Here is a 23,260-nt window from a genome sequence, read left to right as displayed (position 1 = left end):
TTTTAGCATATAATGAAATGAATATTTTTAATTCTTAAAATATTTTAGTTATTCTTTAAATACCTATATATATTTTTTATTTCAATACTTAATTCTTTAATTTATTTTAATAGTTCTAATCTTAATAATTTATTTCTCCGGCTCGGTCTTGGAGTTTTGAATTACGCGAAAATGCTGTTTAGTTGTCGTTCGATGTGATATTGTGGACACAAACCCGCATGTAGATTGACATGCCCAAGTTATTTTTTTACTAAAAACCATTACGTCATTCACGCAATGTCTTTGACGCAAACTTCCCGCTTAACTGCTTCAAAAAAATAAAAACGGCTGATAGTCGCTTTATCTGTCATTGCATTCTTCGAGCCGGACTCCACTTGAAGATATTATTTTTATTTAGCAAGAACTGTGTTCTTTTATCTCCAAGGAATGCAGAGCCGTGAAAATCACGTGGCACAGCCAGAATGATTGCACAGCAATAATTTTTCCCGCGAAACGCGTCAATCATGCGGAAAAAAAATAGACAAATGTATGGGAAATTACAAACGTCACTGAACGCTTTCTAGCCCAGCTACATACTTCGAACTCGGCGAATAACAACTTTTGCCTAGTTTCTTAACTTTACAATTCATAAGTTGTCCAGAATTTATTTTTTGTAGAAGATCTTTGACGTCGGATTCCAATACAAACACTGTAATTTTTACCCTACTCGTCAAAATGGCGTCGAAAACCGTGATAAGGCCTATTTGGTTGGTGCATGTGTTCACATGTAAAATGAACCGGAAATAATGGCACGTCATTACTCTATAATGCAATACTTCGTTGACGGAGCTCCTACGCGCGCCGCGCGAGTGGAGCATCCAACATCCATATTCGTATTCTCGGTATTGGACTGGAACTAGCTTGCAATGGAGGCTCATGCGGGGGAATATCATTAAAAACAGCTTCATGTCATTTGCATTTGAAAAGATTACCCGAATTTGCCTCCATTGCAAGCTAGTTCCAGTCCAATTCCGAGAATACAAATAAGGCTTATTGGTAAACCGAAATGTCTTATTTCGAACGGGCGCACACTGTCAGTGAAGTCGTTGTTTAAAGTGGGGCGCTTTTGTAGGGCGGCGCTTCTTGTATATATTCCAGTAAATTGAGACCAATAAAGGCAGTTGGTAATCTCTTTTACAGCTGTCATTCGGGTCGTCACGCAATGCTCCTCCGAGAAACGTTGCATGATATCTCAGATAACAGCATGTAAAGTACCCTTGCAAGTTGGGCAACCATGTTAGCTTAAGTATCCTTTTTGCTATCAAATGACATGTTTGTAGCTAATTATTACAGTACAAAGCACCAATTGCAAGCTTTTTATTTTATTTTAAAATGCACTAGAAACAATGCCAAACAGTACTCCTTGGTAGGCATGTTTGCAAGCTCATTACACCCCAGTCGCTGGTTATCTCTTTTTTTTAAATGCTGCTAAAATGAGTTTTTACTTATTTTTGAGAAGCAAGGAAAAATGAACTTGCTTCTGATAATTTTACAAATCTTTGAGATTTTTTAGCCGCTATGGCAATGTTATTACGATAACTGCTTTGCATTGTTATTACATTATAAAAGTTTCTTTCTCGACTCCTTTCTTGTCGCTAGTTTCCAGATTGTGATCGGGCAGTTCGCATTACAACCAAACTCGTTCCCAGGGTCTTTGTTTCCAACAGGAGGCAGAAGGAAGAGAGACCCTGGGAACCAGGTTGTGTGATGACATCTTCCCACTTGCACCATAACCCTCATTTGTCCTTCCTTTGTTGGCCGAGTTGGCTTGGGCCACACATTAGATTCCAAGGAATAGCTTCATCTACGAAGACAAAATAGCAAAGCAAAAACGAGTTAAAACATGCACACAACAGCACAAAAGTCCTTGGACACCTAATGGATATGACAAAAAGTTGGCTTTGTATGAACTTCCCCCTCCCCATCCCCAACTGTTGATTTCTGTCTACCCCCCCCATAGATATAACCATGCAACGATATTTTAACATTGTTCTTTTTTTTTTTTTGGGGGGGGGGGGGGGAGGGGATTCGAAAATTGAACGAGTTTTTAACCCGAAAATATTTGCCACTGGGCATACTTCCTTCAAGTGTCCCAGGGACGTTTGTCCAAGAATGAAGCTATAATGACAAATGTTGAACAATTAACTGCAATCCTAGCCAAAAATCCTTGGGACACTTAAAGAAATAGTGCTCAGTGACCATTCCCTTTGCATTAATGAGATATTGTCCCATGGTATGATGGCTAGAAACCAACATTGAATTGGGGGTGGGTAGGGGGAGGTCAATACAATGTCAATTTTTCATTGAATTGGTTAAGTTTCCCAAGAATTTTGTCTAGCTTTGACTCACCAAAGGCCAAGTGAACCTGCAAATGTTTGCAGCGATTCATTGAGCCTGAGGTAAATAATTATTGTTTGAGTATAATCAACATTACCCATTTTAGCTGGTTTCGTTAGTCCCAGAGAATCCATGATCTGTACAAACTCTTTTTTAGATTTGGTCAGTCGTGGGTTATATTTCAGTTCTTCGCCAACAGTTGTGGTGGTAAAACCTACAGTGAAAATGATTGACAAAAAAAGAGTTATTTTCCACAACACCAATACACATAAGTATTTTCACATAACATTCTGTCTGTCTGAGCCCACAAAATATGGCGACGCTGTTGCAAAGCTACAAGACACACCATTATTACATATAAAAGATTTTGATTTCTTTCTGCCTCCAAAACCTTTTACCCCCACTTCCTGAACCCTTTAAGGTTACCCCAGCCTAAAAAATCCAGTTGAGCCACCTTTAATACTCCCACTTTCCACTCCTTTCTGTAGTGTTTCCTTCCTCTTTGTTCCATATCTATCTTGTATTCTCCCACTTCCCGCCACCTAAGAAGTCAGGCTTCCTGCCCTCTCATCCTCTGCCTCCTGCCCCTTTCTCCAAGGCTCACCCCTCCCCCCACCCTGTCCCCCTCCACTCACTAATCCTCTTAACAAGAGTTTCCTTACGATCTTTCCAAAATGATTTTGTGGTAATTAGTTATATTCTTGAACTCAGCCTCAAAAAATTGTTTGCCTTCATTTACAGAAATAACTGTTAGGCTAAATGTTGTACAAACCGTGATAGTCGTGAGCAGGATAAAGGAAGTAGTCCTCTGGTAGAGTCAGGATCTTACTCCTTATTGAGTCATACATTGTTTCAGGGTTTCCTTTTAAAGGAGAAATAAGTTATTCAATAAATACACAACCTAAAGAGCTCTAAAGAGAAGATAAAGAAAAGATAAAAGTTGATCACACTCCTACCCTGTGGAAAGTCTGTTCGGCCACAGGCTCTTATGAGGAGAGCATCACCGGTAAAGGCCATTCTGTCAGCATGATTCACATACGTCACACAACCTGCAAAAAGGCAAGATTGAATTCACTTTCACATTACCTCTCTTCACCAAAACTTTTGCAAGAGAAGAGCTGTGAACATACCATTTGTATGCCCTGGAGTTGAACGAACCTCAAGTTCCTACAATTAAACAACAGAGAAATTCTCATTGAAAAGGGGACTGAACATTGCCTATCACTCATTGATCAACAAATGAATTCTCATTAATTGGCCTCTAAATATTTCTTAATTATTAAAGTACTGTCAGTGTCCTGGCATAAGGGACCCCAAGGTCACCTCATGCTACTGAAACTGGAAATAATTTTATATAAATGTACTGCTGACCATAGTTAGTAGTTGCTGACCTAATGAGGCACTGGGCTTGAACACAGACTAAGCAACATTTACTGTTCCTCTACTTTCTCTTTGTATTAACAGTGGGGCCGTACCTAGCAGGGGGCAGGGGGGGGGGGGCAGTTCCCCCCACCTAGAAAACTAAAAAACTAAGAAAAATAAAGAAAAAAAGAAAAAACTAATAAAAAAAACCTGTATAGTTGCCCCTGCCAGGAAAACCTTCCCCGTGCAGACAAAAAATCCTAGGTACGACCCTGAACAGCAACTGGTTAATCAAAATGCAAGACGTGGGCAAGGAAGAGCTGGCAGTTATAGGATTTATGGAAAGCAACCTCGACCTCTTTGACTTATTGTACTTTAATTCAGGACAGCTAGCTCAATCATGAAAGCAATAGCGTGGTCACAGTGTGTACCACTGCAAAGAGAAAAGTAACAATTTAAAGTAAACCACTAACCTGGTCACCAAACTCAATTTTCTCTCCATCATTTACAAACACATCAGCTTTGGCTCCGCTTATTTTAGAGATCACACTTTTGCAGCCTGTGAGATTCTTAAGAATCCCTGTTCCAGTCACGTGATCAGCATGGACATGTGTGTTCACTGGTATAACAAAATAAAATATAGAGTTCAAAGTTCAGATTCTCCTTACAGACTGTTTTGGGTAAATTGTTAGTAATGTGTACATTATATAAGAAAATTTGAACCCTTTATAGATGGGTCTGCCAGGGTTCAAAATAAAATTTCGTTTTTAATCTGAATTTGTCGGCCTTTTTTTGTCAAGGCTCTTTATTTTCCCGGCTGTTAACGAGCCATGCATTTTCAAGGGACACAATACATATGCATACATGACGTACCAGGTTTGCAATGCATCCTGGGGCGATTTCAAACAGAGTCAGCCATTTGCAAGTTTTTCGAAAGTGATAGAATGTTTTATGGCAAAACAACAGAATGGATTAGAGCCATGTGACTTCTTTTCTTATTTTGAATGTTTGAGAAGCAAATAAGATCTTCCAATAGAATTTTTTGGACTTACACAATACCTGAGAAGGTGGGACAGCCCGAGTCGCCACATTGGCAACTTAACGGTAAAACCAGAAGTTTTAGTCGCCAAATATAAAATGGTCACTTTAGCGATCAGTGAGTCGCACTTTCTAGCCCTGTAGCTGCTTTATTGTCTGATATGAAATGTTTACTTCAACATTACAGCAACTTTGATTTCAATTGGTCGATCAGGGCATGATATTTTCTATTTCTTCGGTGAAAAGTAGCCGGCAAGTGTCATGAAAGTGTCGGCTACCGCCGACAGCCGGCTGCTATTTTGAACCCTGCAGTCTGCGGATACCAACAGATTTTTTTTTAAGTTCAACAGCTTAAAAAATAGCTCAAAAACCTGTAAAGAATATTAAACAAATATCTGAAGGATTTAAGGCCCTATTCTCCCAGAGGAGACTTAAGTGTCATTGTCAGAGAAAACCAGGCAATGCCAAAAGATGGGGGTCAGCCGATTCCCCTAATGTTTTCAGCATTTGAAACCTATCAGATATGATTTAGATTGGTGGCATTTAAATGATACTCTGCCTTTTCAAACCTGAGATTGACCACCCCCCTAGTTTTTGGCACAGAAGGAGCAAAAATTCCTCATAAAAAAGGCCAAATTCTCGGTATAGGTAACATATCATCCTTTTGCATTTCGTGCACAAAACTTTTTCTCAAGGTAAATTAACTGGTTGTTGATGTTTTGCATGCTTAGCAACAACTTTTCAGTTTAACTGTAATTTTTACCATATTTTCTAAACTAGGTAGGTAGCTTGTGCCTTGCCACAGAGCAAATTTCGGAGATTTTCAAATTTATATTTTTCAAAAGTGCGGTGGTTTATTTTTTATTAAAAGCCATTTTATAACAGTCCATACCCTTCTTAATCAAAAACAAGAATTTATTGATTGGCACAAAGAACTCTTTTTCCACGAATTTTGTTCAAAAATGTCTCTGATCGCTCAAATGGCTATTTTCCCGCCAAAATTAAATCACACTAAAATACCACATAACATCAATAAAATTACATTTGAAAATGAAATAATTGTATTTTAATTCATTTGAAAGGAGTAGAAACGTCAGCAAATGTGTTAATAATTGATTTCGAATTAACTTTGTTAATTTAAGTAATAGATACCACAGGCAGTGCATGAATTCATTGTGTATTTCCCGCGAAAATTTAGTCGTATTACGTAAGTATTGCTTGGATTTTCATAGTATATCCAGATTAGTTTGGTATGTCTTTAAAGCGAGAATATAAACCTAATATATAAGGCGGTCTTAGTAGTAATGATCCAAGGTACTAAAATAAGAAACCACGCGAAGTTATTTCTCCCGTTCGACACGGAACTTTCGTCAGTTTCGATTCATGTTATCACGTTTCATTCGGGAGAAACACTCGTATGAATTGTTCGTTAACTTCTCAAGGATCACCTTGTAAGCTTCTCGGATATAGTACAACTATTCTACCGTTAGATGCTTGTAAACAAGACGTTACAGTTCACCTGCTAGGTCTTGCTGTGAGTGGCAAGCGAGGATGGCGATCTCAAAGTTCAGCAATCACTGAGATGCAGCTCACTTCATTCAGATCAGGTCACTTTGACTTATCCGTAGATAGAGTGGCAGGTATGAGCATCTGTCCAGAACACTAAAAGAGAAGTAACAGCCGACTGCATGCGACTGGCGACCTTGAAAAAATACCTGTTGTTATCACTGCACAAAGATCAATGCAAACAGATTAATGAATGACCCACGCCGTGTTTGCATGACCTTTGTAATGTATGCAATACTGTCACGCTGGTTGTAATTTGAGCTCCTCTCTTTTCAAGTTCATCTCGAATTCTTTTCATCCCAAAAGACTGAAACACGCACACAAGACCCAAGTAAACATAGGTAGAAGTTCAGATCAGTTGTGTAATTTTTTTCTAGAATCTTTAGTGATAAGAAGCGTATTTTTTCATTTCTAATTTTGATTTAACGCAAGTGTCATCGTGACGTTCCCGAAGTAAGTAGTAACTCCTCCAATTTAAGCAATAAAATACAAAAAACGTCTCTGTTTTGATCATTGGAGAAAACTTAAATATGATCCAAATCGTGTGTGAATTTGCATAGATGCACAATGTTTTTGGAAAAATAGGTTATCTGACGCAGCATTTCGCGCGTTTTGAAGACAGTTTGTTAGGAAAAAGGCAGCTAAAAGTGAAGGTAACAACGACAATAGTTCTGGTACATTTTTAAATTCAAATCATATTTTTCGGTACAGAACCTTGAAAACGTAATTTACAATTTACTTAATAGCTAACAATGACGGCTGTACATAGAAGGATAGGCTTGATTTCCGCCGCCTTCTCGAGTACGGTCTTTGTTCCTCCCCTTTCGGGGGAAGGAGCACGGGCTTATTTTCCCGAAAAGCGGCTGCAAATCGAGCCTAATAGAAGGAAGACAGGAAAAAGATAGGTTTCTTCATTTCAGTGTGCTGCTCTTTCATTTTTATTGTTCAACACTATGTTTTCTTTCGCGCGCCCATTCAAAAACGAGCATCGTCATGAATCATTTTTTACTTTTTAGGATAAAAGACAATTGGAAGCCGAAATTAACACTGAAACGAAACAAAAACAAACAGGAAACCCACTAAATGCAGTGAATTTAGTGGGATTTTACTGTCTGAATGCCCGCTTGTTTGGAAAACAAATTTCAAGGACAAGTACTATCCATCCGGGTATCGGATGGACACTAATTAAACAATAGAGTATTTCTGTCAAGGAACTATCGGCTGATAGTTGCCCCGTGGAATTTGATGTTAAATGAAACAAATATTAGCCAGAGAAACGAAGCTTCGAGGACTAATATCCTAGTTTTAAGAACGTCAAATTTCCGAGAGGCAACTATCAGACCGATAGTTCAGAAATAAATCACTCTATCGTTTTTATTGTTCAACACTAAGTTTTCTTCCGCGCGCCCATTTGAAAAACGAGAATTTTGATTTTGATTTTACCTTTTTCAGATGAGTCTTCAAAGCCGAAATTAACATAACCAGACAAGAAACCCACTAAATGCAGTGGATTCGGTGGGGTTTATCTGTTTGCAGGCCCGCTTTACAACAAATTTTAACGGACGAGTACTATCCATCCGGGTATTTTCCTTGGACTGGCACTATTGGCTGATAGTTTCCTCCGCGGATAACCCTTATCGCATCTGGTGATCAGTTTAAACCAATCAGAGTCAGAGAAAATTTAGTGGTCAACTATAAGGAATGATAGTGTCTCTCCGCAGATGAACACCATCGTGTCACGTGATCAATTTAATCCAATCAGAATCTGAGAAAATTTATTGGTGAACTATAATTAAGCAATAGAGTGTTTCTGTCGAGTAACTATTTAATGTTAACCATTAAATTTTCTTCCGCGCGCCCATACAAAAATTAGTATTGTGAATTATTTTTTACTTTCAGGATAAAAACTGAATTGAGGGCCGAAATTTAAAAAACGGAACAAAACCAGACAAGAAACCCACTAAATGCAGTGAATTTGGTTGTTTTTTTTTTTGTCTGCAGGCACGCTTGTTTACACAAAAAAATTCACGGGCGGGCACTATCGATCCGGGCATTTTTCTTCGGCGGGCACTATTTTAACAATAGATTGTTTCTGTCGAGGAACTATCGGCTGATACTTGCCCCCGGAAATTTGATGTTCTTAAAACAAATATTAGCCCGAGAAGCGAAGCTTCGAGGGCTAATATGCTAGTTTTAAGAACATCAAATTTCCAAGGGGCAACTATCAGACCCATAGTTCCGAGACAGAAACACTCTATTGTCTTTATTGTTCACCACTAAATTTTCTTCCGCGCACACATACAAAAACGAGCATCGTGAATTATTTTTACTTTTCAGGATAAAAAACTCAATCGAAAGCCGAAATTTAACAAAAGAAACAAAACCAGACGAGAAACCCACTAAATGCAGTGAAGTTGGTTGGGTTTTTTTGTCTGCAGGCACGCTTTTTTACAAAAGTCACGGGCGGGCACTATTGATCCGGGCGTTTTTCTTCGGCGGGCACTATGGGCTGATAGTGCCCTCCGGCGGATGGGCACTATCGCGTCACGGGATCAATTTAAACCAATCAGAATCGGAGAAAATTTAGTGGTGAACTATAAGGGCTGATAGTGCCCTCCGGCACGTGATCAATTCAAACCAATCAAAATGGGAGAAAATTTAGTGGTGAACTATAATCGCTGATAGGGCATGATTGAGCGTTGGCTTGAAAGTACTTTTATTTTAGGTTTTGGATAGCGATAGCCCACTGACAGCAATAGCGGCTGAGCCTCGTTGATTAATCTAACTCATAGAAAACTCGGGCTACTAATTTTCAAATATAAAACAGAGTTTTGTAATGGCCACACCCAGCTTCTTAGAATCGAGGAAACTGATGTACAAAAAAAATCTTTTTTTTGAAATGCCAGTGGGATACATCTATAAATGTTTTTCAACATTTGAACAAGAAGATCACTTGCTTACCCTTTCCTTTATGTTGGTTGGATGTTGGATATTTTGTTGTACAGGCAATCAAGTGATAGTAAAGGAAAAACAAATATTTTCAAAAGTAATACGACTTTTTTAATTTTCACAAACATGTTTCGACGGTACATCCGTCATCGTCAGTGTGACGGTTATGAAAGTTTACAGTGATTTAAAACGTGCCTGTTACAAATCATACGTTACATTGCGTTGAAAAGCAATACGCTAGATAAATTTTGAAGTTAACGGAATTAAAAAGAAGCGCGCGCGCGTGCAGCTATAGGGAAAGCGTCAAATTGATGTGTTTGACCTGTTGATTAAGGTCCGGCTTTTCCCACTTGATGTACATAGACTCCTTAAGCTTAACCTGGTACTTGGTAGGTGCAGAGTCTAAGATCTTGAAGCAGTCTAAGTTACAAGAGGTACGGCATGACTCTGAAGCCTGCAAATGCTTATAAACGTGAGAGGTTCTGTCCGATGACAAGTGCTCGTGCACGCGAGTGGAGAAATGTCGGCTTGTTTCGCCAACGTAACAAGCATTACAGCTTGCACAAGAAAATTTGTACACGATGCGCGTACGGAGCCTGTCAGGGAGAGGATCTTTCACGTTAAACAAGTTCTTAATTTTAAAAGTAGAATAAACAAATTTGATGTCGATGGGTTTACAGAATCGATCGATTAGCTTGCGCACCCTTTGTTGTGCAACACCCGAAAGATGCCCGATGTAGGGGATCTTGAAATAGTGCTTGGGCAAATCCTGTTGCTCGACACCTGTTGAAGGTCGTGTGTCGTTCCCTACTACTGCTCTCGTAACATAACGGTGGAGTAACATGTCTAATACATGCTCGGGATAGAGATTCTTACGCAAAATATTAAATAAATTCTGAATGTCATTGTGAAAACCCAACCACGTGTTGTTGATCTTAAAGGTCCTGTCAATGAGCGTTTTAACCAGCCCCATTTTGTAGCAAAGGGGTGTAAAGCTTAAAAAATTGGTAAGCAAGCCCGTGAAGGTCTTTTTGCGGTATACGGTGGTGACAGGGAATTGTGGGGATTTGTTGTTTAATAGCACATCAAGAAAAGGAAGAACCTGGTTACTCTCCCTCTCCATAGTGAAATGATATTAGGATGTTGATTGTTAATGAAATTGAAGAAAAGGTCAGCTTAAGGAGTCTATGTACATCAAGTGGGAAAAGCCGGACCTTAATCAACAGGTCAAACACATCAATTTGACGCTTTCCCTATAGCTGCACGCGCGCGCGCTTCTTTTTAATTCCGTTAACTTCAAAATTTATCTAGCGTATTGCTTTTCAACGCAATGTAACGTATGATTTGTAACAGGCACGTTTTAAATCACTGTAAACTTTCATAACCGTCACACTGACGATGACGGATGTACCGTCGAAACATGTTTGTGAAAATTAAAAAAGTCGTATTACTTTTGAATATTTCTACATTTTTGCTGCTGTCTCGACCATTTGGAAAAACAAATATATTTGTTAGGCATGCACTGCAGTGTCATCGGCGTGATGTACACTCTTGTAAGCATTTCTCCCGTACATCGGTTAACTCTCGCTCACGCAATTATTTAAATCCGGGCAATTGGTGCGCTAAATATAGTACAAATCCTTTTACAGTACAAATGAAATCTGCTTTAAGGTTATTGGTGAACCACGCCCAGACAGTAATTTACCGTGTCTGAAAAGTACACAACACGAAACAAAGTTGTTGTTGCCACCATCACGGCCTTTGTCAGGTTTAACCAGGCGTTTTTGATGCTACAAAAATTAAGAATTATTATTTTTTAATTTAATTCACAAATATTTTTGAACCAGAAAGGAAACCAGAGCTAGTTAAGTAAGTCTTCTCATAGTGCGAATCATAAGCAAAAGTGTGTGCATCTTAAGCATCCTATAATGGATTCGATTGACTATCACTTTGGTACGACTTCTGATCTGACCAAACAATGCGGTTATAAAAAACAACACGGACACAAACATATTAATGCCCATATTAATTAATAAACATTGTGCATCTATGCAAATTCACATACGATTTGGATCATATTTAAGTTTTCTTCAATGATCAAAACAGAGACGTTTTCTGTATTTTATTGCTTAAATTGGAGGAGTTACTACTTACTTCGGGAACGTCACGATGACACTTGCGTTAAATCAAAATTAGAAATGAAAAAATACACTTCCTATCACTAAAGATTCTAGAAAAAATTACACAACTGATCTGAACTTCTACCTATGTTTACTTGGGTCTTGTGTGCGTGTTTCAGTCTTTTGGGATGAAAAGAATTCGAGATGAACTTGAAAAGAGAGGAGCTCAAATTACAACCAGCGTGACAGTATTGCATACATTACAAAGGTCATGCAAACACGGCGTGGGTCATTCATTAATCTGTTTGCATTGATCTTTGTGCAGTGATAACAACAGGTATTTTTTCAAGGTCGCCAGTCGCATGCAGTCGGCTGTTACTTCTCTTTTAGTGTTCTGGACAGATGCTCATACCTGCCACTCTATCTACGGATAAGTCAAAGTGACCTGATCTTAATGAAGTGAGCTGCATCTCAGTGATTGCTGAACTTTGAGATCGCCATCCTCGCTTGCCACTCACAGCAAGACCTAGTAAGTGAACTGTAACGTCTTGTTTACAAGCATCTAACGGTAGAATAGTTGTACTATATCCGAGAAGCTTACAAGGTGATTCTTGAGAAGTTAACGAACAATTCACACGAGTGTTTCTCCCGAATGAAACGTGATAACATGAATCGAAACTGACGAAAGTTCCGTGTCGAACGGGAGAAATAACTTCGCGTGGTTTCTTATTTTAGTACCTTGGATCGTTACTACTAAGACCGCCTTATATATTAGGTTTATATTCTCGCTTTAAAGACATACCAAACTAATCTGGATATACTATGAAAATCCAAGCAATACTTACGTAATACGACTAAATTTTCGCGGGAAATACACAATGAATTCATGCACTGCCTGTGGTATCTATTACTTAAATTAACAAAGTTAATTCGAAATCAATTATTAACACATTTGCTGACGTTTCTACTCCTTTCAAATGAATTAAAATACAATTATTTCATTTCCAAATGTAATTTTATTGATGTTATGTGATATTTTAGTGTGATTTAATTTTGGCGGGAAAATGGCCATAAGAGCGATCAGAGGCATTTTTGAACAAAATTCGTGGAAAAAGAGTTCTTTGTGCCAATCAATAAATTCTTGTTTTTGATTAAGAAGGGTATGGACTGTTATAAAATGGCTTTTAATAAAAAATAAACCACCGCACTTTTGAAAAAAATAAATTTGAAAATCTCCGAAATTTGCTCTGTGGCAAGGCACAAGCTACCTACCTAGTTTAGAAAATATGGTAAAAATTACAGTTAAACTGAAAAGTTGTTGCTAAGCATGCAAAACATCAACAACCAGTTAATTTACCTTGAGAAAAGGTTTTGTGCACGAAATGCAAAAGGAAGATATGTTACCTGTACCGAGAATTTGGCCTTTTTTATGAGGAATTTTTGCTCCTTCTGTGCCAAAAACTAGGGGGGTGGTCAATCTCAGGTTTGAAAAGGCAGAAAATCATTTAAATGCCACCAATCTTAATCATATCTGGTAGGTTTCAAATGCTGAAAATATTAGGGAAATCGGCTGACCCCCATCTTTTGGCATTGCCTGGTTTTCTCTGACAATGACACTTAAGGAAGCAGATGATCTGAAGGATATAAAAACAAACACCAGTTGATTTGGATTCAAATATATGCATGGATATTTTCCTTTGACATTATCTGTTCCTCAGAGATCACAGTTTCTCTTCAGCTTTGCTCTCTGAAAACTGTTTGTAAACTTCTCAGAACGAATAAAATGTCCACAATGTGGACAAACATCAGTGCTTATCTTTCTGCCAAATGAAGGATATTGTTTAATTTTTTCACACATACTGGCATAAATTAGCTTCAGGTCCATCTCTTTTGCTACCATCATGTCTCTCTCGGCCTGTAAAAAAATGCACAAAAAAATGTACACATGTAGTAATTAGTATTCTTTTCAGTCTCTTCACAGTAGGCAGGCTTTTAGCCAGGATTTAAAAAGTGGGAATCCAAAGTGTTTTTAAGGCCTGACTCTGTCCCCATAGGAGGGCCAAGGAGCATGCAAGATGTTTTCCTGCAGTTTTGAGTGCAAAGGTGTCTAACCATGTCCACTGTATACAGTGGAGGGGGACAGGGGGGCAGGAGCCGGGGAGAAAAGGGGCGGGAAACAGGAGGAGAGAGGGCAGGAAGCGGGATTCTAAAGGTGAGGGGAACTAGGAGAAAAACAAGTAAAATGTTATAACATTTCATTATATTTCGCACCACCGAGAGGGGCGGGAGGCAGGAGTAAAAGGTACAGGAAGCAGGAGTAAAAGGTACGGGAGGTGGGAGGTTCAGACCCCCCTGTCCCCCCCCCCCCACTATACAGTCATTCATATTGATTTTCTCCAAAAGTGGCCATCCATAGGACTCCTGGACTCCCACCTGGCTAAAAGCCTGTCTCTAGGGGTGCCTGCAGACTTTGTTTTCATTGTATTTTTTGGCAAATCTTTGACTCTTTTAAGCAGATATTAAAATGGATTGGATTAAAACTGCATGACAGTGTAGTCAGTGTAATTCACAGCAAAATAAATATCTCACTTCAGCAACAAATAATAAATAACTGTTTAAATTTATGAAAAGCAAACAGTTGCTGAAACAATTTATAACAAGCAAATTTAATGATTTTCCCAAGGATTTGTTGCCAACATTGTTTTGTTTGTTCAGTGTTTGATTTTTTTATGACATTTATTTTATTTTCAAGATCACTAGCTATTATACGACCACACAAGTTTAAGCTTAAATGTTCACTCCTATCTTGAGGTCTTTGTTTTTCCATTATCCTTGCATCTTCGACCTCTTCAGGGACCTTGAGAGTGGGCCCCTTATCCTCAATTATTAATTTCAGCAAAATAGTTATTTATGTTGTTACAATAAATAATAACAAAACGTGAAGATGTACCAAAACAGAATTTTTACTGTTCATTGAAAGTTTTGGTAAAATACTAAATCTTGCATGCATAATAAATTATTGACCAACCGTGATATCCACTGGATCAATAATAACTGCAGCCCTGGTCTTGGGGCATCCCAGTAAATAAGTGTAAGTGTAAGACTCCAAGTCAAATAACTACAAATGGAGAGAAATATATAGATCAGCCACAAAGATAACCCTTGTAGCCACGATTTGCCAATACAAATTCTCCAGACTGATCTCCATACATTTTCCTACAACATAAGTTGGGAGAATTTGTTAAAAGATCAATGGAAAATTGTTTCTCTTTGACGATCATTTTATTAATTCTCATAACCTTTTCTCTTGGTCAGGTATTGATACTGTGAGGAGAAATTTCAAATTGGTCAATATTGGGGCAGTTCGCGTTTTTCACAATCATTCAAATTATATCTGCCACATCCCTCAAACACGCCCCCTTTTGGTTTGTGAAGAAGTTTTTAATAAAATAAATCTAATAATATTTGAAGTAAATTAAAATAAGTTCAAGGTGAACTAAACTGAGTATGAGGTTCATTACGTTTTGAATGGTACAAGGAACGTGAAAACTTGCATGAATGTTTACATATTGCTCGCCAGCGAATGACTGGCCGAAACATACAATTTAATCATTTTGACCACAAGTCACAAGAAATCATCATCGGACATTCTTCAATTGGGCCAGTTTGAGGCGATCACAACTTACCTGCCTGAATATAATTCTAGCGCGTGCCCCAGCCATGACGATGTGATCACTAGAAAGGTTATTGACCGCAAATGACGAGAAATAAATGACAACACGTCGCTTATTTCATATCAATTGGACTCCAGGCTTCTCTCGCTCTTCACTTCATACCCGTGAGCGTTTTCACGAACATGTCCTCGAAAAACCAGCCGTGTCATGCCCTTCCTGACGAAAAAGGTCACAAAAATAAATGTAATATATTGCAACATCAAAGCCATAACTATACCATACCACTCTGGGAGATCACTCTGTGGTAAACATCGTGCCAAAACACATGCGTTCTTTCGAGACATGAATCCAAAACTTCACGTGAATTTATACCTGAAGAACTGAACGTTGACAAAACAGTTCTATTGTTTTCACCCCTTGTCAAGGAAGGAAATGTTTGTTATAAGCGTAAAGCCCAGCAACACACAAACGTTCAGCCGAACCAAATCTGCCGCCATTTTGGCGGAGAAGAATGCATCCCAGAATCCTTGGTACGCGGCTGATTACCCTATCTAGCCGGGGGAGGGGGGAGGGGGGAATCGTCGGAGACGCAGAAGCAGTTAGTCAAAAAAGCCAAAAAGAGCCGGGAAATCAAGAACGGCCGCTAATGCATCTCACAGGTAAATAAGCAAATATTAACGATATCTCTGATCGGTCTTAACAAACATTTCCCTGTGGATCTTGAAATTTCCTTAATTCTGACGTCCAAAATGATTTCCCGGCTTTTTTAAGGAGGGACTTGACGTAAATTTGAATGAAGTATATAGTAATTTATAACAGGAATAAAATTATTTTTGGAACACCAACAGACAGTTGACCCTCGCGCAAGAGCACTCTAGGTTGTCAGGGGACTGTCTGGTGTCCGTCTACTAATTTTAAAACCACATCAAATCTTTAATATTTCTTATTTCTCTAAATTTTACGACTCCTTTAAGAAAAACTATCTCCTCCTAAAATTCTCCAAAAATCACCCAAATATTTACACAACACCTCTAAACATAGATTAATGGGACGAGCATAGTGTTTTTGCATTGCTTAAAAAGCGAACGAGATATTTCCCAAAAACTGATGAAAAGCGCAGAAAAAGAACCTTTATATTAACTCCACCTTTGCCGTGCAACATCACGCAAAAGCGACTCAAGAGTTATTAACATGTTATTTATTATTTATTTTTAATTATTTTTATTGGCGACTTCACGAACTTGAAGGAATGGGTAACAAACCTGTGTGAATTCATTTGGAACCAAGAGAGAACGATCTAAGAGATGGATTGCCCCCCCCCCCCCCCCCCCCTACCCCCACTGATATTGTTCGTTTCCTTTTTGCAATCTGAATGCATTCTCGTCGTAAAAATTGTGAATTAACAGTTAGTTTTTGCACACACGAACAGTTAGTTTAGTAGGCACCGTCCTTAAGGAAGGGCGCTTATTCGAGACAGGGCGCTTATTAATTTTTTTGCGAAACAACCAAATGTTCAAAACAAAACTTTAATATATTTTAAAATAACTAGCAATAACATAAACTGTAATACTAATAAATTGTTGAAAGTTCCGTCACTTTTACAAGAATTGTTCATTTTAGCAATAAATATATACATGTACTGAGTACGATGAATGTTCAAGAGTCGACGACTTCAGTAGGGTCAGTTAGCCACAATAGAAGCGCTTATAAGAATAGGGGCGCGTATAAGAATAGGGGCATTCGAAGGAGGGCGCTTATTGGGAGGAGGGCGCTAAATCGAATCATTACGGTAGACCTTCTTGTGATCACCGTCTTGTGTTCAGTCATAGCTGTTCCGCTGAGTAACTAAATCACTGACAGGAAAATTGAGCGCCACTTGAAAGACACTTGCGTGCAGGCGTTGGTTTCGTTTCAGAGTTTTCAACATTGTAACTATGCCTTGAGGAATATTATTGAGCCTGAAATATATGTTTTTTCGTGTACTGACGTGCTTCCCATTCCCATTTTTTGTTGGTGAATCCCAGTCCCAGTGACCCAAATCCCATTTTCCCAGTAAAAATAGGCAAATCCCAGTTCCCATTTTACCCCTTCAGGACCCTCAAATATCTTCAGAACGCGAGCAACTGCTTGAAATAGAAACAAGCTTTAGCTGTAGTTCGATCAGTCGAGTTCGCAAGATCTTACTGAAGAGATCGTAGAGCGATGAAAGAAAGAACTTGCTTCGAGGAAGGTGCAAACTTGACTTTACCGGCTTGCTGTATTACTGAGGAGTTTGAGCTTTCAATAATTGCCTAAAAGAGTCTTTGGATCCTTCTTGTTCAACAGGGGACGTTAAAGAACCCACACACTTATCGAAAAGAGTAGGGCACGGAGTTCCCGGTGTTGTGGTCTATCTTTGCGCATTGTGTTGTATACTGTGAAATGCTCGGTTTCATTAGCATATACTTGCTAGAGCCCTAACACGGCTCGTAATACCGAGGGTAAATAAAGTTTCAGTTTCAGTTCCTACTCACTTAACCGCCACACCCTGTTACATGAGCATATTACTCCTGGATGGTTGGTTATCGAGCGGGTTTACTGTATTTAGCTACTGTATGTCATGGTATTTTAAGTCATTTTTCTGATCAGTTTCAAATCGAATGCCTCCCCCAACCTCAAAATAACAGTTTTTTACGGAGAATAACACCAACGGATTAATAAAACCCAAAAATAAACAAGGATGGTGTCAGCATACGAAGATTACGTTTGTGAAACTTGAAAAATTCCCATTTTTTAATACAAATATTACCAGGGAAGAGTGATTTTAGTACTTATTTTCGAGAAGAAAGAGGACCTCTTTTGGAATTTTGCAGTATAGAGGTTTAAAATGCTGATTAGAAACTTTTGCATCTGATAATTTTATAATATCTTCATGACTTTCAGTCACTATGTTATACGATAACTGCTTTGCAGTGTTATCGCATTAAAACAGTCTTTCTCCACTCCTTCTTTGTTGCTAGTGTCCAGATTGTGAGCGGGCTACTTGTGTTATGATCAGATGACGTCGTTCCCAGGGTCATTTTTTTTCTCTAAAGAAAGGAAAGAAGACAGACCCTGGGAACAAAGTTGTGTTATGACGTCATCCCACTCGCACCAAGTCTCTCACTTATCCATCCTTTGTTGTGACTCGCCCAGTTGGCTTGGGCCACACATGACATTCCATGGCACAGCCTCATCTGTGAAGACAAAATAGCAAAGCAAGAAGGGATCAGCCACCTCCTAGGCTTCCAAACACCGAACATAAAAAGATCGCTTTCACCGGGACCGAGGAACATTTTTCCAAATGGGGGAGGGGGGGGGGGGGGGAGGTGACTAGTGATTTTAAGTGGGGAGCTTTAGAGACTCTTCTCTTAGAAAGTCTTTTAATTATTTTTTCGGAAATATTGGGGGGTCAAGCCCAACTCCCCCCCCCACCACAGCCCCCCGGCTCCCCCAGCCCCCCGGCTCTGTGGTCCCTGTTTCATAGCTATGACGACAATATTAATAACTGTATGCATGTAATCAAGATTACCCATTTTTTTTGGTCTTGCCAGTCCAAGATTCTCCATGATTTGAACAAACTCTTCTTTTGATTTGGTCAGTCGTGGGTTGTGTCTCAATTCTTCGCCAACAGTAGTGGCAGTCATACCTACAGTGAAATTGATCCATCAATAAAAATGCCTTCTTTCTATTAATTATTATTTACCGGTTAAAGGGCAGGTGACTTATAATGATGACATAACTAACGAAGGGCTTGTGCTACCGACTTGAAATTCAGCCTCAAACGATTAACCTTTATTACACGAAATTACTACTTAGTGTTAGGCTGTTGTACAAACCGTTATAGTCGTGAGCAGGATAAAGGAAGTAATCCTCTGGTAGAGACAGGATCTTACTTCTTACTGAGTCATACAGTGTTTCAGGATTTCCTTAAAAAAAGATGTGAGTGATTTATGAGTAAACTACTGTCAAGCAGCCATGTAATGGGATTGAAATATTTATATACAGTCGAAGCTCTCATAAGCGGACACCCTCGGGACGCGAAAAAAGTGTCCGCAACTGGAGCTGGCCGCTTACGAGAATAATTCTTGTAAGCGGCCACTAGAGGTGTAGGGGATAGATGGCCGCTTACGGGAGCTTGCCCAGCTAACATAATGGTAATATGCATGTTTCGAAATGTAACCGGACGTGGATGACGACAAAACAAACACTGAAATATGGTACTGTAATTACAGTAAAATCATTGTGACAAACGGCGATGTGAAGTTGATTGATTAATACAAGATACAGAGGTTTTTTATATGATTTTCTTTGCGGTGTCCGCTTACGGGAGCTTAAAAACAAAGAAAAAGTCTAAGTCGTAATCTCGGAAAGTGTCCGCAGCCGCTTACGGGAATGTCCGCTTACGAGAATGTAAAAATACAGAGTTTGTATGGGAGTAAAAACGGGGTTTCTAACAAGGTGGCCGTAAGTAGAGCTGTCCGCTTACGAGAGTGTCCGTTAAGAGAGCTTCGACTGTATTTAGTCAAGAAGAGTGAGTGACTTACAATGCACATAATGGTTTGAGTTGAATATACCATTCCCATGGGGGGGAAGGGAAGATACATAAAAAATGTTATGTGGGGAAGCACTGCCCAGAGGTTAATCTTTTTCTTAATTTTTCACTTGAATGATGCCTTATTCCTATAATTTGGGAGAATTTAGTTCTTATCAAATCATTTTTTCAGATGGCCAGGCTCTTGGTTCTTACCACCTTAAGCTACTTGAATTTATTCGATAGGTCAAGGGAAGATATGAGTTGATCACACTCCTACCCTCTTGAAAGTCCGTCCGGCCACAGGCTCTTATAAGGAGAGCGTCACCAGTGAAGGCCATCCTGTCAGCATGATTCACATACGTCACACAACCTGCAAGCAGGCAATGTTGTTATTTATTAACCATGCATATTCTGAGGTACACAGGGAATTAATGTTACAATGGTCGGTGAGTTGAACCCACTGCAGGACAGTGTGGGATGAAGGGGGGGGGGGGGGGGGTGTAGATGCCCGTCAAAACTGAAGATAGCACTATCAAGCTGTACATATGGAAATTTCAAATTCCTTCTCCACCCCTACCCCCCCACCTGCCAACCCCAACCTGCATGTTGTTTTCTTCCATTTGGTATTGATACAAAGCAAGCATTGACAAGTGTAAATTAATGATAATAATTTTGTTTGTATACTGATAGAAGTCCCCCCTTCTCAACTCCCTAGTTTTCAAGCCTATACTGCAGAAGTTGACCTTTGTACACTTAGGCAATCTCTTCACAGAAAAACTTTGCAAGAGAAGAGCTTTAAACATACCATTTGTATGCCCTGGAGTAGAACGGACCTCAAGTTCCTACAACAAGACAAACAGAAGGATTGAAATATAGACTAAATGTCAACTGTCATCGCATATAACCACTACTTATTAAATTCTGTGTAGGTCCCCAGGGGGGGGGGGGGTACTCCGGCTTGTAAATGACAGGGATGATCGAATGGAGGCAAAACTCAGGACCCAAAAAAATCCCTAAGTCTTCCGACATTACCCAAAAAAATCCCTGGACCAAAAAAAACCGCCAAAAAATCCCTTGTCAAATTACCCCTAAATTGCCAGGAGGGGCAATAAGTACATAACACAAAGAACGAGCGCTCATTTTGTTTATTCATGATACCATTAATACGCCAAGGCCGTGCCAATGCACTTTAGTTCGTTTTTAATACCCAAAAAAATCCCCTATCTAAATCAAGTCACCCAAAAAAATACTTGCCAAATTTTCCAACCCAAAAAAATCCCGGAATCGAATCATCCCCGTCATTAACAAGCTGGAGTACCCCCCCCTCCCCCTCTGGGTGTAGGTCAACAAATATATATAATTGTCATTCTGCCATCTATATATTTATGTTAATACCAAAATGTAAAATGAAATCAAAGAAGTAGACTGGCCACATGCACTAACCTGGTCACCAAACTCAATTTTCTCTCCATCATTTACAAACACATCAGCTTTGGCTCCGCTTATTTTAGAGATCACACTTTTGCAGCCTGTGAGATTCTTGAGAATCCCTGTTCCAGTCACGTGATCAGCATGGACATGTGTGTTCACTGGTAATAGAGAATAAAATATAGAGTTCAAAGTTCAGATTCTCCCCATTGTTTTTGGTAAATCTTATTAACCCATTTATAGACAAGTCCCTGGTATGACAAATGATATTCTTCAGCTCAGAATAATAAACCCCCTTGCTGCCAAGGCTGAAAAATTATCTAAAAAATGAACAGTTGGCTGGAAAGCACTACTTCGAGGGCAACAACTTACATTTGAAACAAACTAGCAACATTTTTGAATACCAAAAGAATTACTGTGACTGGTTTAACAGCTTTGGGAAAAGTCTGCCAAAATGAGTGGCCTTGTGCAAAAATATTTGAAGAATAATAAACATAAAATCTTCCATTTAGCTTCAAAAAATAATATGCATGGATATTAATTTTGTCGTTGACCATTACATGTATCTGTTCCCCAAAAAACTGTTTGCTTCTTGGCTGGAACATTTTGTTCGCAGGCAAATGACAGTGCACATTCTTGTGCAAAAAAATATAAAGATAATTTGTTATTGTTTATTTTCCACTTCAAATAGATTATGCACACAGACGATGCATACTTACTGGCATAAATGAGCTTCAGGTCCAGTTCTTTTGCTATCTTCATGTCTCTCTCGGCCTGCAAAACGAAATGTTAGTAATTATACGTAAAATTGTGGTGACACTCTAAGAGTATAAACAGCACTGTCACCCCTAAGGCATTGTAAATAATTAAAACAATTCCTGGACATTAAAAAGCATGCAGTAGTGCAAGCTGTTGATGTCATCATCAAATGAGAAAGTCAAATCTGCATTTTTATTTGCAATATGCAAGAAAGACCCTTTAAAACTCTAACAAATTAGTTTTTAAGATATTAAAATATAAAACATTTTTTCTCCATATTTCCATCTAAACATACAGAAACAGTACTAGACTTTTGTAAGAATTTGAAAATACGCCAGCCCTATAGAAATACTTGCTGCTCATGTCTCCGCCATGCTAGCTTGCAGAACAGGCGGATTATTTTTTCGGGGGGATTTTGCGAGTCGCGCGATATATATATCCACCTGTTCTGCAGGCTACGGCCATGCATGAGCACTCATTGTTCTCCAAACTTCAACTTGAGTTTTAAGTACACTTCTATAACAATTAGGTTAAATGAATTTTGTTTATAATTCTTAATTTTTAAAATAAATTTATTCTTTAATATTAAGGGCATATTAACTTGGAACATAACGTATGCGAGTAGCTGTCGCATTTGCCTGTTGAAATTTTTTATTGTTTTCGAGCTAAAAAATAATTAAAAATTCCAACGGGCAAATGCGATGGCTATATGCGTATGTTGCAAATAAATCCACCCTAAATAAACAATTGTTAAGCATGTGCATCTCACATGCATAATCATTGACCAACCTGAGTATCAACTGGATCAATAATAACTGCAGCCCTGGTCTTGGGACATCCCAGTAAATAAGTATAAGTATAAGACTCCAAGTCAAATAACTGCAAATGGAGAGAAATAAAAAGATCAGTCGTGTAAATAATGGGTAAACCAAGAACAGATTACGTACTGTTTCGTACTGTTTCACAATTGAACCATATCGGACACATCCCACATACACGCCCCCTTTCGCTTTGTCTAGAAAATTTTTATAAAATCAATTAACGTTTGCAATAAATAAAAGTTTCCTTCAAGTTCAACAAAACTATATATGATAGTCATTTCATTTTGGAATCGTCCAAGAAACGTGAAAACTTGCATGAATGTTTACATATTGCCCGCCAGCAAATTTGATCGCCCAAAACATTAAATTTGGCCATTTTGCACAATCACATTTTGCACAACAAATCTTCTTCAAACATTCTTTTTTCGGGCAATTAAAGACGATCGCAACTTACCTGCCTAAAGATAACTCTAGCTCTTGCTCCAGCCATGACGATGCGATCACTAAAAGCTTATGGACCGCAAGTAACGGGAAATAAATGACCCCCGAGTTCGCTTATTTCGTTTGTGACGATAAAGATCGGGCTCCAGGCTACTCTCGTTCTTCAATTCT

General features: G+C 38.8%; 2 protein-coding genes across 2 annotated transcripts; both read right to left on the bottom strand.

Moving 5' to 3' along the window:
- Positions 1 to 1,330: 1,330 nt before the first annotated feature.
- On the bottom strand, positions 1,331 to 15,588 carry LOC144652628 (persulfide dioxygenase ETHE1, mitochondrial-like). The gene is made up of 10 exons (XM_078512705.1): positions 15,458 to 15,588; positions 15,098 to 15,301; positions 14,440 to 14,529; positions 13,272 to 13,326; positions 4,212 to 4,357; positions 3,507 to 3,543; positions 3,333 to 3,425; positions 3,149 to 3,238; positions 2,474 to 2,590; positions 1,331 to 1,843 (listed from the first exon to the last, which is right to left on the bottom strand). The coding sequence occupies exons 2-10, from the start codon at positions 15,131 to 15,133 to the stop codon at positions 1,776 to 1,778; spliced, it is 732 nt and encodes a 243-aa protein (XP_078368831.1). The 5' UTR covers positions 15,134 to 15,301; positions 15,458 to 15,588; the 3' UTR covers positions 1,331 to 1,775.
- Positions 15,589 to 17,193: 1,605 nt separating this feature from the next.
- LOC144652627 (uncharacterized) lies at positions 17,194 to 23,244 on the bottom strand. Its single transcript, XM_078512704.1, has 9 exons — positions 23,103 to 23,244; positions 22,617 to 22,706; positions 21,788 to 21,842; positions 21,084 to 21,229; positions 20,446 to 20,482; positions 19,918 to 20,010; positions 18,943 to 19,032; positions 18,636 to 18,752; positions 17,194 to 18,300 (listed from the first exon to the last, which is right to left on the bottom strand). Exons 1-9 carry the CDS (start codon positions 23,136 to 23,138, stop codon positions 18,227 to 18,229), a joined length of 738 nt encoding a protein of 245 aa, XP_078368830.1. The 5' UTR covers positions 23,139 to 23,244; the 3' UTR covers positions 17,194 to 18,226.
- Between the last annotated feature and the right edge of the window lie 16 nt (positions 23,245 to 23,260).

The sequence above is a fragment of the Oculina patagonica genome, chromosome 4 (assembly GCF_052425735.1).
Source record: "Oculina patagonica isolate OP01 chromosome 4, crgOcupat, whole genome shotgun sequence".
Lineage (NCBI taxonomy): Eukaryota > Metazoa > Cnidaria > Anthozoa > Scleractinia > Oculinidae > Oculina > Oculina patagonica.
This window is presented reverse-complemented; position numbering and strand designations above follow the sequence as displayed.

Coding starts and splice junctions, on each gene's coding strand:
- LOC144652628 (XM_078512705.1), bottom strand. CDS start 15,133: ATGGCTGGGGCACGCGCTAGAATTATATTCAGGCAG. Junction 13,327..14,439: donor TTGATCCAGTGGATATCACG/GTTGGTCAATAA, acceptor ATTTTTTTACAG/GCCGAGAGAGACATGATGGT. Junction 3,239..3,332: donor CCGAACAGACTTTCCACAGG/GTAGGAGTGTGA, acceptor CTCCTTTAAAAG/GAAACCCTGAAACAATGTAT.
- LOC144652627 (XM_078512704.1), bottom strand. CDS start 23,138: ATGGCTGGAGCAAGAGCTAGAGTTATCTTTAGGCAG. Junction 20,483..21,083: donor AAATTGAGTTTGGTGACCAG/GTTAGTGCATGT, acceptor GTCTTGTTGTAG/GAACTTGAGGTCCGTTCTAC. Junction 20,011..20,445: donor TACTCCAGGGCATACAAATG/GTATGTTTAAAG, acceptor GCCTGCTTGCAG/GTTGTGTGACGTATGTGAAT.